General features: G+C 40.4%; 1 protein-coding gene across 1 annotated transcript in view; it reads right to left on the reverse strand.

The window, feature by feature from the left end:
• The window catches only part of DNAH11 (dynein axonemal heavy chain 11), a 330,986-nt gene that overhangs the window by 9,302 nt on the left and 306,128 nt on the right, over positions 1 to 15,556 (reverse strand). The window contains exons 73-75 of the mRNA XM_077757651.1: positions 14,945 to 15,136; positions 11,939 to 12,058; positions 1,605 to 1,847 (exon numbers count right to left, since the gene is read on the reverse strand). Of these exons, the coding sequence (XP_077613777.1) occupies positions 1,605 to 1,847; positions 11,939 to 12,058; positions 14,945 to 15,136 (555 nt within the window). The remainder of the gene's footprint in view (positions 1 to 1,604; positions 1,848 to 11,938; positions 12,059 to 14,944; positions 15,137 to 15,556) is intronic.

The following is a 15,556-nucleotide window of genomic DNA, read 5'->3' on the forward strand; positions in this document are numbered from 1 at the left end:
AAAGCACTTTCTTAAGTTCTTAATATATAGTAAGCACTCAATAGATTAGTTGCTACAATCTGTTTGCCTATCTGGGGGTGTTGCGGCATCTCAAGATCATTTGTTTTGTAGTTTCTGATTTAATGGTCAGCTTCTTTGTTGGAAAGAATGAAACCCAAAACTAAATGAAGACCTCATCTACCTCTCTGCTTCTACAGTATCTAATACTATAGATTTTGCCAAATGGATGATTTTTTTTTATCTTCTTTATAAAATAAGTCTAACATTCAGATAAGGGAGATGTTAGTATATAGGATAAAACACCACACAATAAATCCTAAAGCCTCTAAATGACAACCAAGTGCCTCAACAAATGACCTTATTTCAAGAAATAATACAGAAAATTCCTCAGACCTCATGATAAGGAAACCTGAGAATGTGTTCCAACAACCTGATCCTTGTCAGTCAAATCCTGATTAATAATTGTGAGGGGGAATAAGGGCTACTTTATCTGGGGAAAAATAAACTACTAAGATTTTAAGTTCGTGAGAAACAAGATTTTAATCTAAGTGTAAAAAAGATAGCATTTGACGTCCACTTCTCATCCCCATCATTCCAGGGCAATAGATACCTTCAAAAGAATAATGCTGAAAACAAAACAAAAAAAAATAAAACAAATAAACAAAAACCAATGCCAGTCTCCCAAGATAATCTAATAAAGACATCATAAAATGACAGAGCCAAAAACACATAGAGTAAAAAGTAAGTCACAGATTTGGAGAAGAGGTTTGCCATCCATATATCTGACAAAGGATACATGTTTAGAACAGAGTCCTTACTAATCTGTAAGAAAAACATTGATAACAATTTAAAAAATGGGCAAGCAACTGGAACAGGTACTTCATATGAGATTATATCCACATGGCTGTAATCCCATGAAAAGATACTCAGCATCACTTCCTAAGAAATGCAAAGTTAAAACCACAATGAAATACTACCCTTCACAAAACCCCAAGGATAGAGAACAAGTGACACTCGCAGACTGCTGGTGGGAGTGTAAGTGGTACAAGCACTTTTGAAAACTGCATGTGAACATCAACCGAAACAACACATTACATCCGGTTATCAGCAATTCCCCTTCTCAGCAAAGAGGGTAAGAACGATGAGTGCACACCTCTGGGAGTCGCCGGTGCTGGTTGACAAGAGACTATAAGAATATTTACGGCTGTGATATTCCTAATAGTGAAAAGCTGGAAAGAACCCCAAATATCTACCTACTATAGAATGAAGAAGGAATTATATATTCATACAACAGAATATGAAACATAAATTGATCACAAGCCCATGCAACAACATGGGTGAATCTCACACATGTAACACAGAATGAAAGCAGCCAGACATAAGTAAGTACACTGTGCATGAATGCATCTATACAGGCAAAGCTACCCTACGGTGATAGAGGTAAGATGAAGTTACTTTTAGACAGGAAGGGGAGGGATATACTGACCCTGAGTGTTGGAAATGTAATGTATTTTGATCTGGGTGGTGGTTAGATAGGTGTATAAAAAGGGAGAAATCCATCGAGTTGTACACTTAAGATCAGTGCAACAAAAAAGACCCTCTACCTTTTCTTCTGTGGACTGCCCCAGCTCCTCACTGATGAGTGCATTCCTGGGCTGCATCTCCAGCAAAGTTCTGAAGAGAGTGTTGGACATCACGGTCAGGAATTCTATCTCAGCATTTGGGTGGAGGCCATACAGTGCTGGGCTTTCGGGAGGAAGCTTCTCCTCTATGTACTGGTGGTAGCCTGAATAATCTAGATTAGGTGGGGCTGCAAATCCTGGGGCCAGCATCAGTTCATCTTCAACCTTCAACCACAAAGGAACAAAGTCAGTTATTCCAAGTCTAAATGGGCATGAATCTTCACATCCTAGAACGTTTTGAGAACGCTCTTAATAAGAAGGTCCCAGCGCAATGCTGGATAGGTAGCAGGCTCTCTAAAATGTTTCACAACCCTCGTGTAAGCGATCATCCTGCCCTGTGTTTGGCACCAGACTGATTTCTGGGGAGGAGTCTAAGGAACACACATGAATCCCTACCCTGGGAAGACTTAGTGGGCAGATTGCCCAGGGCAGCATGGCACCTGAACACAGTGCCATGACTGGGTGCTGAGCCACGTGCTATGTACTGGTTACCCCGTCAAATGCTTCAAGTCACTGATTCTCCCACACACCTGCAAACATTTTGTAGAGAGAAATGGAGACGAAGAGTAGCTTCCCCAGGCAAGATGTTTGATTTAAATCTTACTTCTGAACGCATGTTAGTATGACTCTAGGTTTAACTTTCCATAATACTGTTCAAAATATTTTGTACAGGATACAGAGTTACATGTATGTATACTGAATGAGTAGGAGTGTGTGTATATATGTAGCACCTTATAGGGCAGTATATACAGAGTCAACTCAGTGAGACCTCCTCATGCCTTTGAGCTACTCAGGGTAGAGTCCACGTTGCTCGCTTCAGGATCCATAGACCTTGTGACAGTTGTTGGCACATACTGGGGCTCAACTGTGACAGTTGTTGGTACACAGGTGCCTAATGAATGAATGGTGGGAGTGAGAAGGCATTTATCATGCCCATCTACTTCATTAAGGCTGGGGTAGAGGTAGACAGTCCGAAGGATCTAAAGAAAAGCAACGTAAAGCACAATTCCAAACCTAAATACGTGAATATAGTTCTTCAAAAGGCGACAAAAGAATTTATGGACCTGGTTCTCTTACCGGTCATAAACGGAGTCAGGCAAGTACTTAAAATTGACTAGCTCACTCAGCATAATCTCAGATTTTTTTCCAGATGTTTTTAGTTCCCAGGGACCCTAACAACCTCTGTTTTGATTTTCCTAATCTCTCTTGTGACTAATTCTATCTACATGTGCTTAAATGTATAGAGGGCTGTGACTTTTAACAGCACTCCCCTAATGTAGCTATTTTATGCTTAGATTTTCTAAGTCATTTTCTGACATGGGGGTTTTCTCTATAATTTTCTATGTTATGCCATCTGGTCCCCTCACTCTTACCCAGAGGCAAAATGAATATTCATAAACGTTTACTCAATACTATGTACTCATCACCTAGTATATCCAGCAAGACTTGGAAACATAAAAGGTTCATATAACCTAGTTCTTAAGGGACTCCCAGTCTGGTGGGGACAAAATAAGTGACTTTCTACACAAGCATGTCACCTGTGAGGAATGGCAGTTTGTTCCTGCTCAGACCCGTAATCCTAGGTTTCCTAGAGAGCCAGTGGCCTTAGAGACATTACTCAGTGAATTCCAAAGCTTTTTAAATATTTGACTCAGCATTTCTTTTTTTTCACTAGGAAGATCTCCAAGTTAATCCAGTCTTTTATTTTGTGAGAAACAGAAATCTTGACCAATGAATATGAGAAGGAACAACTGGTACCATCCTCTCACCAGTATCTACTAGCTTGGATTGTTTCACTCACTGATCTGCAGTTTCTATCATTTCATATTTACATATCAGAATAATCAGTTTCAATCACTGGTTCAGGGTGACCAAAACAAAACTGTGAGGGAGATTTCAACTCATGTTATTAGTCTATGAGATAAATTAATCAAAATAAAAATATGGGCACAGAATACAAATAATGAAACCTAAAGTGAGAATATATATAGACAAATCAAACTTTATTTCCTAGAAACAAGGACTTGGTCTTCCCTGTTGGTACTCACTAGACTGTTGAAATTTTAAGAGTCATAGTTAAATTGCCCTTCAATTAAAAACAGAGTTTGAAGCAAAGCAGCAAACCCCAAAGTGGAACAAGTTAAATCTGTTAAAATGCCATGAGGACTGGACGTTTGAGTACATATTCCTACCATGCTGGTGGGAAGGCAAATGGCCATACTTTCTGGAGAGACAGGCAGGCTTTTTACAAACATGCCAAGAGTGTGTTTTATATATTCGTTAATGAACAAAACCAAAGAAAGCCACAAAGGAAAGGAAAGGGCTTGAGGTTTACAGCCAGGCGGATGTGGTTCAGTTCCCATCCCTGAAAGGTCTGGCGGCTGGTGGCCTTTAAAAGTGACGGTTTATCTGAGTTTCAATCTTATCAGTGAAATGGTGTTCCTAATCACCTGACTGTGGCTGTGGGAATTTACACGTATGTAAACAGCTAGGCATATAGTAAGTAGACTTTTATGTTAGTTTGAGTCTTTTTTGTGTCCTAGGAACAGACCTTCAAGTACATTTTGATTTTCCGGAAGGAAAAAGACAACCTGAAGAATGTTCCACTACAAAAGTTTGAAAAATGAGTTTCATTTGATATAGGTTCGTATGTGTTCTCTTTCTCCATTAAGAAAACTGTAAAGATTTCACGGTATTAAGGACTCCTGGTTCTGAGTCCCTTCCCACTCAAGCCTTCACGAAAAGTTGCTGCTTGTGGATGGGGTCAGAACTGTAGAGCTCTCTGCATGCTGACCACCTATCTTGTCTTTGGGAAAGGGCTTTTGAGAAGGTTACTCTTATTCCTCAAAGAATCAATAGTTCTAAATAGACTTTTCTCCAAAGAAGATAAACAAATTGCCAGTAAGCACAAGAAAAGATGCTCAACATTATTGGTGTTCAGGGAAATTCCAATCAAAACCACATTGTGATACCACTTCACACTTGACAGGATGGCTTAGAAAATGTTAACACGGGTATTGGCAAGGTTATGGAGAGTGTAGAACACGGACACATTGCTGGCAGGGATATAAAATGGTACATCCACTTTGGAAAAGTAGTGTGGCAGTTCCTTCAAATGTTAAACAGAGTTACCATATGATCCAACAATTTCACTCCTGGGTATATACCCAAGGGAAACGGAAACGTATGCCCACACAAACACTTGTTCATAAATGTTCATTAGCAGCATTATTCATAATAGTCAAAAAGTGGAAACTCAAGTGTTCATCAACTGATGGATGGGTAAAGAAAAGGTATCCATACAATGGATTGCTATCTGGCCATAAAAAGGAAGCACTGACATGTTAACTATAGCATGGATGAACCTTGAAAATGTTATGTTAAGTGAAACACAGCGAACACAGAAGGCCACATACTGTATCATTCTATTTATATAAAATGTCCAGAATAGGCAAATCTATTAGTTAGAGACAAAAACATTAGTTGTTGCCTGGGGCTGTAGAGTTGGGGAGAGGATGTTGAGTGACTCCTAACAGGTACAGGGTTTCTTCTTGGGGGGGGGGGGTGAGGTGCTCTAAAACAGATGTGATGAGACCTGCACAACTGAATATGCTAAAAACCTTTGGATTATCCAACTGAGATTGGTAAATTTCAATGTACGTTTGTCTCAATAAAGCTATTTAAAAAAAATAATGGGATCATACTCAAAGAAAACAAGCCTCCACTTTATGAAAAAAAAAATCAAGGATTTGAAGTCCTTGTTGCAGAAATCAGTGTTGGGCACAGTTATTAGACAATGGGAAAGCCAGAATCTTGCCTGTCTGTTGACTCTGTACGAATGTTGTCCATCTTACTTTTTCCTTTCTGATAGTCTGGCACTTACTTATTTCTTTTTAAGTTTATTTATTTATTTATTTTGAGAGACACAGAAAGAGAATGAAAACAAGCAGCAAAGAGGCAGAGAGAGAGGGAGAGAGAGAATCCCAACAGGCTCCGTGTTGTCAGCCCAGAGCCTGACGTGGGGCTCGATCTCATGAATGGTAAGGTCACAACCTGAGCCAAAACCAAGAGTCAGACACTTAACTGCCTGTGCCAGGAATTCCTGATATTCTGATATTTAATAAGACTCACCTCCTCTGCTGCCTCCCAAAGAAGTCTTGTTTATGACAAGAAGTTCTGAGTTTCTTGTGAGTCTAAACAAGCATTTGCCCTTGGCCTTCTGAGTAAAAAAAAAAGCCATGGCCTCAAAGTGCCGTGAGGGACTTTCAGAAATTACTCAACATTAAATCATATTGGTATGATGTCTTTAGAGCTGACAGGTTCATTAGTGATTTTGCGGACAGCACCTTCATTTTACAAGTGAATAAACTGAGGCACAGGGAGGTCCTGCACAAAGCTGGACAGCAAGTTAGTGGCAGAAGCAGACGCTAGAGCTCTGGTCTCCTGGAATGTCCGGTTTTGTTTGCAAAACCACCCTTTGGCACCCGCCATGCGCAGTGCAGACCAGAGTCAGTGTTTTGTTGACCTGTGCCCCAAACACTACAAACAGATCAGCACTCACGATGCAGTACACTGCAGACAAAGTCTGTGCTCTAGGGAGTCCGAATGTGAGTTCAAATCCTGATTTACCTACTTACCAACTGTGCGACCTCTGTGAATCGGGCTTCTTTTTTGGTTACATGGGGTATTAATACCTACTTTGCAAGATAATAATAGGAGAAGAACTAATACCTGTGAATTGTGTTGTACTGACCTCTGGCACGGAGCATGTTTTTAATAAATGGTTTTCATTGTTATAATCACAGATTATAGTCAAGCATGAAATATTTATCATGAAAATGTATACTTATTGATCAAATACTTTCCATTTTTATTTTTATTTTAAATGTTTTTTATTTATTTCTAGGAGACAGAGAGAGAGAGACAGTGTGAGCAGGGGAGGGTCAGAGAGAGAGGGAGACACAGAATCTGAAAGAGGCTCCAGGCTCTGAGCTGGCAGTCAGCACAGAGCCCGACGCGGGGCTCGAACCCACGAACCGCGAGATCATGATGTAAGCGAAAGTCGGACGCTCAACCGACTAAGCCACCCAGGCGCCCCTAATACTTTCCATTTTTAGCATGTTGTTCTAACCTTGTACTAATGTTCAAATTTGACAATGATTGTTTTGTAGATGAGGAAACTGAGGCTCAGAGGGTGTGTCTAAAATTAAAGCAAACACAGGGAAAACTGAATGTGAACCCTAGTATTGTTTTCTATTTCAATGCTCAGCCAACTAATTGTTACTTTATATTACCAGAACAGGTTTAAAAAATTTTTTTTTAATGTTTTGTTTATTTCTGAGAGAGAGAAACAGCGTGCGCAGGGGAGGGTCAGAGAGAGAGAGGGAATACAGAATCTGAAGCAGGCCCTAGGCTCTGAGTTAGCCATCGGCATAGAGCCCAAAGTGGGGCTCGAACCCATGAACCATGTGATCATGACCTGAGCTGAAGTCGGACGCTTAACCGACTGACCCATCCAGGTGCCCCCAGAACAGTTTTTTAAAAATGTTTATTTATCTTTGAGAGAGAAAGAGAGAGAGCGAGAGAGAATGAGAGAGAGAGAGAGAGAGAGAGAGAGAATGGAGGAGGGGCAGAGAAAGAGGGAGACATAGAATCTGTAGCAGGCTCCAGGCTCTGAGCTATCAGTACAGAGCCCGATGTGGGGTTTGAACTCATGAACTGTGAGATCATTACCTAAGCTGAAGTTGTATGCTCAACCAACCCTGAGCCACCAAGGCGCTGCACCAGAACAGTTTTATAGATAGACAGATAGATAGATAGATAGATAGATAGAAATAAAACACACAGGTATATATAAAATATATATAAATACACATAAATATATAGTGATATATATTATATATATATATATTATTGCCTAATTTATGAAAATGGCTTGCATACAACATGCAGTGCTCATCCCAAGTACCTTCCTCAATCCCCATCACACATTTCCCCCACCCCTCATCAACTCTCAGGATTTAAGAATCTCTTATGGTTTGCCTCCCTCCCTCTCTGTAACTATTTTTCCCCTTCCCTTCCCCCCTGGTCTTCTGTTAAGTTTCTCAAGATGTACATATGAGTAAAAACATATGGTATCTGTCATTCTCTGACTAATTTCACTTAGCATAGTACTCTCCCGCTTTTGGATCACCTGATACCTTATTTTCCAAAAGTAATTGCTATATCACCTATTCAGTATTGCCAAATACACACCTTACATGGAAGAATAATTAATAATAATTCCCTAACTGGCCAGAGGCCCCCTAAGGCAAATCAGTTTCAGGGAAACCTCTTCCAGTGCAACCTCACTTCCCCAACAAGAAACTCACTCAGCCTGCTAAGAGGACAATACCACTGAAAACATTCTGAGCAGAGCTCTAAACCCCACACCATTAACGGGTTATTCTTTTGATCATGTTTCAGTGCAACCAGAGACACCAATTTCTAAATAAGTTAACCCATGTGAGAAGTGGTGAAAAGGCTTCCTGCAAATGCACAAGTGTTAGATCAAATTCCTAATATAAACAGCAAGAGCAGGAAACATTTGCAGGTGAACAGAATAACTGGGGTTGGCCAGCATCTGGCACCAAGTCAGTAAGTGCTTTTACCTTCCTTTGTTGAGAAGGCAGCACTGTCTGGGGCAGAGTCAAGAGAGCGAATGATGCTTTTCTTTCCTTTTCTTTTTTCTTTTCTTTTCTTTTCTCTTTTCTTTTTCTTTTTTCTTTTCTCCTTCCTTCCTTCCTTCCCTTTCCTTCTTTTCTTCCTCTGTCTCTGTCTCTTTCTTTCCTTCTTTCTTTTCTTTCTTCCTTTCTTTCTCCTTTCCCTTCTCCCTCCCTCCTTCCCCCCTCCTTCCTTCCTTCTTCTTTTCCCTTTCTCGCTCTTTCTTTCCTTCCTTCAATTATTTATTTTTAAGGATTTATTTATCTATTTAAGTAATCTCCACACCCAACATGGCACTCAAACTGAAAGAGATCAAGAGTCACATGTTCCACTGACTGAGCCAGCCAGGTGCCCTCCCTGCAAATGAAGTATTTCAATCCTGGAAAAGTCAGCAGATCTGCATGGAAGGGTGGATACCGAAATTTCTAACGGGTTCACACATAATCCAGTGCCGCCCCTGAGGTTCTATCATCTCTATTTATGGTACAACCATGTGAATGCGGGTTCAGCCTTGTGAAGGTTAATGGACTGCCTAGTTTGGCAACAGTAATTCGCTCCCTATCCTCAGGCCAGAGCCCAAGAGGGAACATCCGCATGAGCTTCTCACTTTGCTCCTTGACCTCCACCATCATTTGGAGAAATCAACCTCTGTAAAGGTCATGCGCCCAACACTGTTTATCTTTCCCATCTCCATGGTAACCTGCTCCCAGAAGAGGAGTGACTTCCAATTGTATTAAATTGAAAGTGTCTTTCTGACCTGTGAAATCCTGCTCATTAGAACTAAGGAAAGACCAGGAGACTCTCTCTGCAAAGGAAACAAACAATGGTCATGCAGCAGCAAAGTTTTGGGGTTTTTTTTGCATTTTCCCCAAATCGTTTAACATTAAAAATAGTAAAAAAAAAATCCCCAATTTTTTATATTAGACTACATATACTCTACCATATTTTCTGATATGTGATTAAATTATGTAATGCTTTTATGAGATGAGTTCTCAGAGAAAGTATAAACAGGAGCTTGCTCAAACCACTAAAAAATATGGCACTACTTTACATGTATATATTTTTTATAGTCCTTGGCTTATTTTTTAAAATTTTATTTAAATTCCAGTTAACATACCATGTAATATTAGTTTCAGGTATGCAATATAGTGATTCAACCCTTCCATTTGTTAACCCATTGCTTATCACAACAAGTGTGCTCCTTAATCCCCGTCACTTGTTTTAGCCATCCCCCCCACCCTTCCTGGTAACCATCAGTTTGTTCTCTATGGCTAAGAGTCTGTTTCTTGGTTTGCCTCTTTTTTTTTTTCTTTTTGCTCATTTGTTTTGTTTCTCAAATTCCACATGGGAGTGAAATCCGTATGGTTTTGTCTTTCTCTGACGTATTATCACTTAGCCTAGTACTCTCTAAATGCCTCCACATTGTTGACACATGGCAAGATTTCATTCATTTTTTATGGGCAATATCCCACTGTACGTATATATATACCACATCTTTATCCATTCATCAATCAGTGAACACCTGGGCTGTTTCCATAATGTGGCGATTGTAGACAATACTGTGATAAACAACAGGATGCATGTATTCCTCTGAATTAGTATTTTTGTATTTGGGGGGTAAATATCTAGTAGTGAGATTGCTGGATCATAGGGTAGTTCTATTTTTAACTTTTTGCGGAAGCTTCACACTGTTTTCTAGAGTGGCTGCACCAATCTTCATTCCCGCCAACAGTGTAAGAGGGTTCCCTTTCTCCACATCCTTGCCAACACTTGTTTCTTCTGTTATGAATTTAAGTCATTTGACAGTGTGAGGTGATACCTCATTGTCATTTTGATTTGTGTTTCCCTTGTGATCAGTGATGCTGAGCATCTTTTCATGTATCTGTTGGGCATCCATATGTCTTCTTTGGAAAAATGTCTGTTCATGTCTTCTGCCCATTTTGCTTTAATGTTTACTTACTGTTGAGAGAGGCAGACAGAGCACAAGCTGGGAAGGGATGGAGAAAGAGAGGGAGACAAGGAATCCAAAGCAGGCTCCAGGTTCTGAGCTCAATGCAGAGCTTGATGCAGGACTCGAAATCACAAATTGGGAGATTATGACCTGAGCTGAAGTCAGACACTTAACCGACTGAGCCACCCAGGTGCCCCTCTTCTGCCCATTTTTTAATCGGATCATTCATTTTTTGAGTGTTAACTTTTATAAGTTCTTTATGCAGTTTGGCTACTAAGTCTTTATCTGATTCGTCATTTGCAAATATCTTCTCCCATTCTGTAGGTTGCCTTTTAGTTTTGTTAATTGTTTCCTTCACTGTGCAGAAGCGTTTTATTTTGATGAAGTCCCAATAGTTTATTTTTGCTTTTGTTTCCCTTGCCTCAGGAGACCCATCTAGAAAGAAGTGCCACAGCCAATATCAAAGAAGTTACATGGCACTATGTTCAACACAGTTGATGTCTTGTTCAAGTGAAAACAAAGATGGCATGATGTAGGGTGTCTTTCATTTCCAAGAAATAAGTCAATTGCCATGAACATGGAGGCTTTAGAGAGAGAGCATGAGAAAAATGTGGCCACCACTTTCAGCTATTTTAATATGGAAAGCAGGGACTAAGCACTTTTGCCAGGAACACAGCCTGGACACAAACAGAGTGGCTATTTGGTCTTTCCAGACAGTGTGTTGGTAAAATGACAAACAGGAAAAGGAGCTGGTCTCTTTCAACTCCGGTACGGTGGGTACTCTACCTTTCCTCAAAGGCAGAAGAACTGGGTTCTCACATCACATTTTTTCCTGAGCACGTATTTAGTTAAGAGTTAGCGGGGGGACCTGGGTGGTTCAGTCAGTTAAGCATTTGACTTCAGCTCAGGTCATGATCTCCTGGTCTGTGGGTTTGGGCCCTACATCGGGCTCTGGGCTCCCAGCTCAGAGCCTGGAGCCTGCTTCAGACTCTGTGTCTCCCCCTTTCTCTGCTCCTCCACTGCTCACACACTCTCTCTCTCTCTCTCAAAAATAAACAAACATTAAAATTTTTTTAAAAAAAGAGTTAATGATCAAAATTTAGAATACTCCATGGCTTCTGTGATAGGGGAAAAAAACCTACAGATTTCACTTATTTTAGAATTTCAAGTTGAAATCATTACACCTATCTTCTGGCTGGAGCTCTTGCACACAGTAACAAATTGTCCTGGGGCAAGCCATGCTTCAGTCTCTCCCTATAAAATAGGGTCACAGTGTCAGTTCGGCACACCTTCCAGGGTTATTCCAAAGATACAGAGAGTCGGTATATGTGAGGGTCCTTCATCTGGGCACAGAACAGCAGACATGCACAGATATCACCCAGGAGGTCTTGGTTCAAACAGATTCTCATTCTAGAGATCTGGGATGGAACCCAAGATTCTACATTTCTAACAAATTTCCAAACTCCTTGATGGTGGGCCAGAATATACTCACAAAAGGCCACGACTCCTCAATAATATTTAAGAAGTATTTATGTAGTGAAATTAGTGTTAAAAATTCTTACTAGAATTTTCTCCTCTGTAAAATGAATTAAGAGTGTCTTACCAGAGATGGATTAATGAATTCGCCCAGATATACCCGACACAGTCTGCGATCCCAATCATCTGTGATGTGGCCCCCATACATGATCTCACCGAAGAGATAACGGAGATCTTCCCATGGGACCTGGGAGGGGAACCACACAAATGTTCATTTCCAGGCATGGTGTGACTGTCCCAGAGCGGTCAACTAGCAGCACGTGCCTCTCTACAAACCCCTCTAACAGCGTTCCCTCAAATCCCCATCAACAGGAACATTTAAGAGAGGTTCAGAAGATGCTTTGGTTTCTCAGTAAAATTTGAGAGAATTGTTTTCAGTGCATTTTAATACATTCAGTGAAAATTCATGAACACTAAACTTTAAAAAAAAAAAAGGAAGTGTGATTTAAAGCTTATTTGAGACAACACGCGTGTGTGTGCTACTGAGAGTGGAAGAGAGCAGAGAGAGAGAGGGGAAGAAAGAGGATCCGAGGTAGGCTCCACACTATCAGTTTAGAGCCCAAAGTGGGGCTCGAACCCATGAACTGTGAGATCATGACCTGAGTCAAAGTGGGACACTTAACTGACTGAGCCACCCAAGCACCCCAACACTGAACTTTTAATGCAGATTTTAAAGCAATTATTCCTAGAAGACGTCATGTAGGTAAACTTTACACATTCAAAATCTTATCCAAAAACTAAGAAAAAGTGTAAGTTTGCAGGGCCTTTGAGGTATGACGTATTCTTACGATCTGAAGTGTAGCAGATTTTATGATCTTGTCTAGGCAAAGAAAGAAAACGTTACACAATCTGAATTTGGGGTGTACTTAGAACTCCATTGCCTTGCAAAAATCCAGGCAAACCCACCCCCTTGCTACAGGCTGATGTGAGGGCTGGGTTTATGGCCTGACTGGCCTACATGACTATTCTGAGGGTTGGAACTAATGACTACCATGTAGTGTTCAAGAAATAACGGTATCTCTTTATGTGGCTTCATGGGATTTGAAGCCTCTCTCTGCTCCCCTTTAGCTTCCTCTGGGTTTGCAAAACATGCCAGTCTGTGATGAAGCCTTTCTAGACAGGAACCTTTATACCCTCAAGGGCAGTAGATTGCCTCCCAACAGTTCAAGTAAAAACTTAATTATAGCCTTCATTTGTTGCATGATGTGACAGAATAAGTAAAATTGCTTCAACTATTCTAACGTACTTGCTACAAGTTTATTTGAATTTCAGTAAATGAACTTCAAATATGTCTTTCTTTTAAGCCGATCTGATGTGAGTGTGCAATGAGAGAGGTGAGTGGCCTGGACCACACCGGAGAGGAAGGACCTTTGGGCACCTTCCACGCTGTGCTTCTGAAATGGACGGGAAACAGAGACCACTCCATTTCATTTCTCTGAGTAGGGCTGAGTTACTACCCACTAGGCTTTCTACCATCTGATAAGTATCTCCCTCAAGATACAGCCAGGGAACTATTTGATCAGCCAGGGAACTATTCTTTTTTACATATGCCTTCCCGAAAAGGACATTTTGTACCACCCAACTCAGTGTACATAATAACTTAACTCCCACATCCCAGTAACTTGCTTCACCGTGTGTGGTAAATGACTTGGGTCTACACATGAGAGAGGAAAGTGTGTTAAAATCTGAAAGCTGTGTTCATCCAGGAACACTACGGGGGTCAGTGGTAGGACACGATCCACTTGACCCCCTGGGGTTGCCACCTCTCAGGATGAGAGAGCCGGAGGGAAATAAGAGTCTGCTCCTCTCCTTCTCCCTTTCATTCCTAACTCTCCTGTGTATAGGATTCAGCTGAAAAGGGTAATAATATTCATGGTCTCAGCCTCAGTACAGACTTGTAGGAAAGTTTTAAGCGGTCCATTTCCCTTCCTACCTACAACTATTAGAGGAGTCAACGTTACATGTGACATTTTAAAGAAAATGTGTTAAGACCAACACAGAATATTATTTATTAGAAAAGTCAAAATATGCTCAAATTTTATATATTTAAAAATAATAGATATGGAATGTTGATCATCACATACCATATCAAAGCCATTTATTTTGGATACAACTTGATGAAAATATGTTCTTTGGAAGAGCATATACTAAGTGTACATGTTTTGATAGTAGTCAAATACTTCTAAAGCCTGAGAAAACAGAGGTCACAACAAAAATTCTAACAACGGTTACCAAAAGAACATAAAACAAACCTTAATACAAAGAAATACAGAGTTCTTGAAACTTATAGAATGATGTTGTTGTCTAGAACACCAACACCCGGTTCGTTTTGACAAATAGATCTCAATTTGAACAGATTGAACTTAATGGCGAAAGTTTCTTTTGTGAAGACTAAGCCAGGAAATCCTTACACATGGTTCTTCCTTTGTGAAATCCAGTCACTGGGTTTCTAAGAGTTTGCACAAATGTTCTTGATGAGGCATTCCCATCCCCACCTGTAAAACACATTTTAGCTACGAAATAAAATCACTCATCTACCTTTAACTTCCAATCAAGGGGAACATTACTGAGAAAGTCACAACAAGGTGGCATCCTTAATACATAATAATGACATATGCAGGAAATGCACCATTATTTATACATGTGACGTGCTGTAAATTGCTTCCATCATAAGAACTAATTGTAGTGATTATTAATGCAGTGTTATGAACTGTCAGAATTGCTGTATGTAATTACATTTGTGCAAATGCTTCATTACCTGCTTAATGAATCTGGCATATATGCACATGTAAACCACTGTTTTTGTTAACATAATGAAGGACATTTTTTTTTTTTTTTTTATGCACTAAGCTGCTGATGCAGAACTGGTTTGACCTATCTTAGGAAGTTGGAGCATCCACTGCTGGAAAAACCTTTGATCTGGTTTCTTTTCACACTTGGCCGAAGATGCATATATAGTGTCAGCTATTTCAATAATAGCTTCAAAAGAGAAATTACGGTCCATTTGATAGTGGCCAAAGACTGACAGATTCAGTCCGCTCTTGGAAGAGGTTATCTGACCAGTGGCACTTACGTTAGGGTTTGCCTCTAAGTAGTTGTAGAGGACACCAGCACAGATGGTGAGGTCTCCGGGATTGAAAGGATAGCTGCGGCTCCAGCCCTGGGGGCCAAACCTTAGTCTCCCAGCGACACAAGCGTGGAAATAGCACAGAGAAAAGAGGATGCTTTTAAACTCCTGCTCCTTGGAACACGCTTCAAGTGTATCCTGGGAGAAAAGAAAAATCGTGATTCTCCTTCTGTATGGTTTCCAAGGGCATGGATCTGAGTTGTCAGTAATCTTGTATAAAACTTTGTAGGAGAGCTTGGACAGGGGTACCATGCAGTTTGAAGCATGGCTGCCCATCCTATAAGAGCATAATAGGAGACTGACCATTTGGCGTTTGCCAGTCTGTTAATTTAAGGCGAATGCTTTCACTTTGCTTCAGTTATTTTACTGAATGCTTGTAAATTCTCTAGAAAATGAGACCATTTTGAGCAGTGATAATACTGCTTGACATCATTTCCCCTGCAAAATTCTCCTTGAAAAATCTAGATGGCCAAAGGACACCATCTTCGTTTCATGAGCATAGCAGGATACTAGTTAACCTCAGCCCTGCATTTCCTGGGGTTTCATAGGAATACAGAT

This window comes from Crocuta crocuta, unplaced genomic scaffold, assembly GCF_008692635.1.
Source record: "Crocuta crocuta isolate KB4526 unplaced genomic scaffold, BGI_CrCroc_1.0 scaffold62, whole genome shotgun sequence".
In the NCBI taxonomy this organism is placed as follows: Eukaryota; Metazoa; Chordata; class Mammalia; order Carnivora; family Hyaenidae; genus Crocuta; species Crocuta crocuta.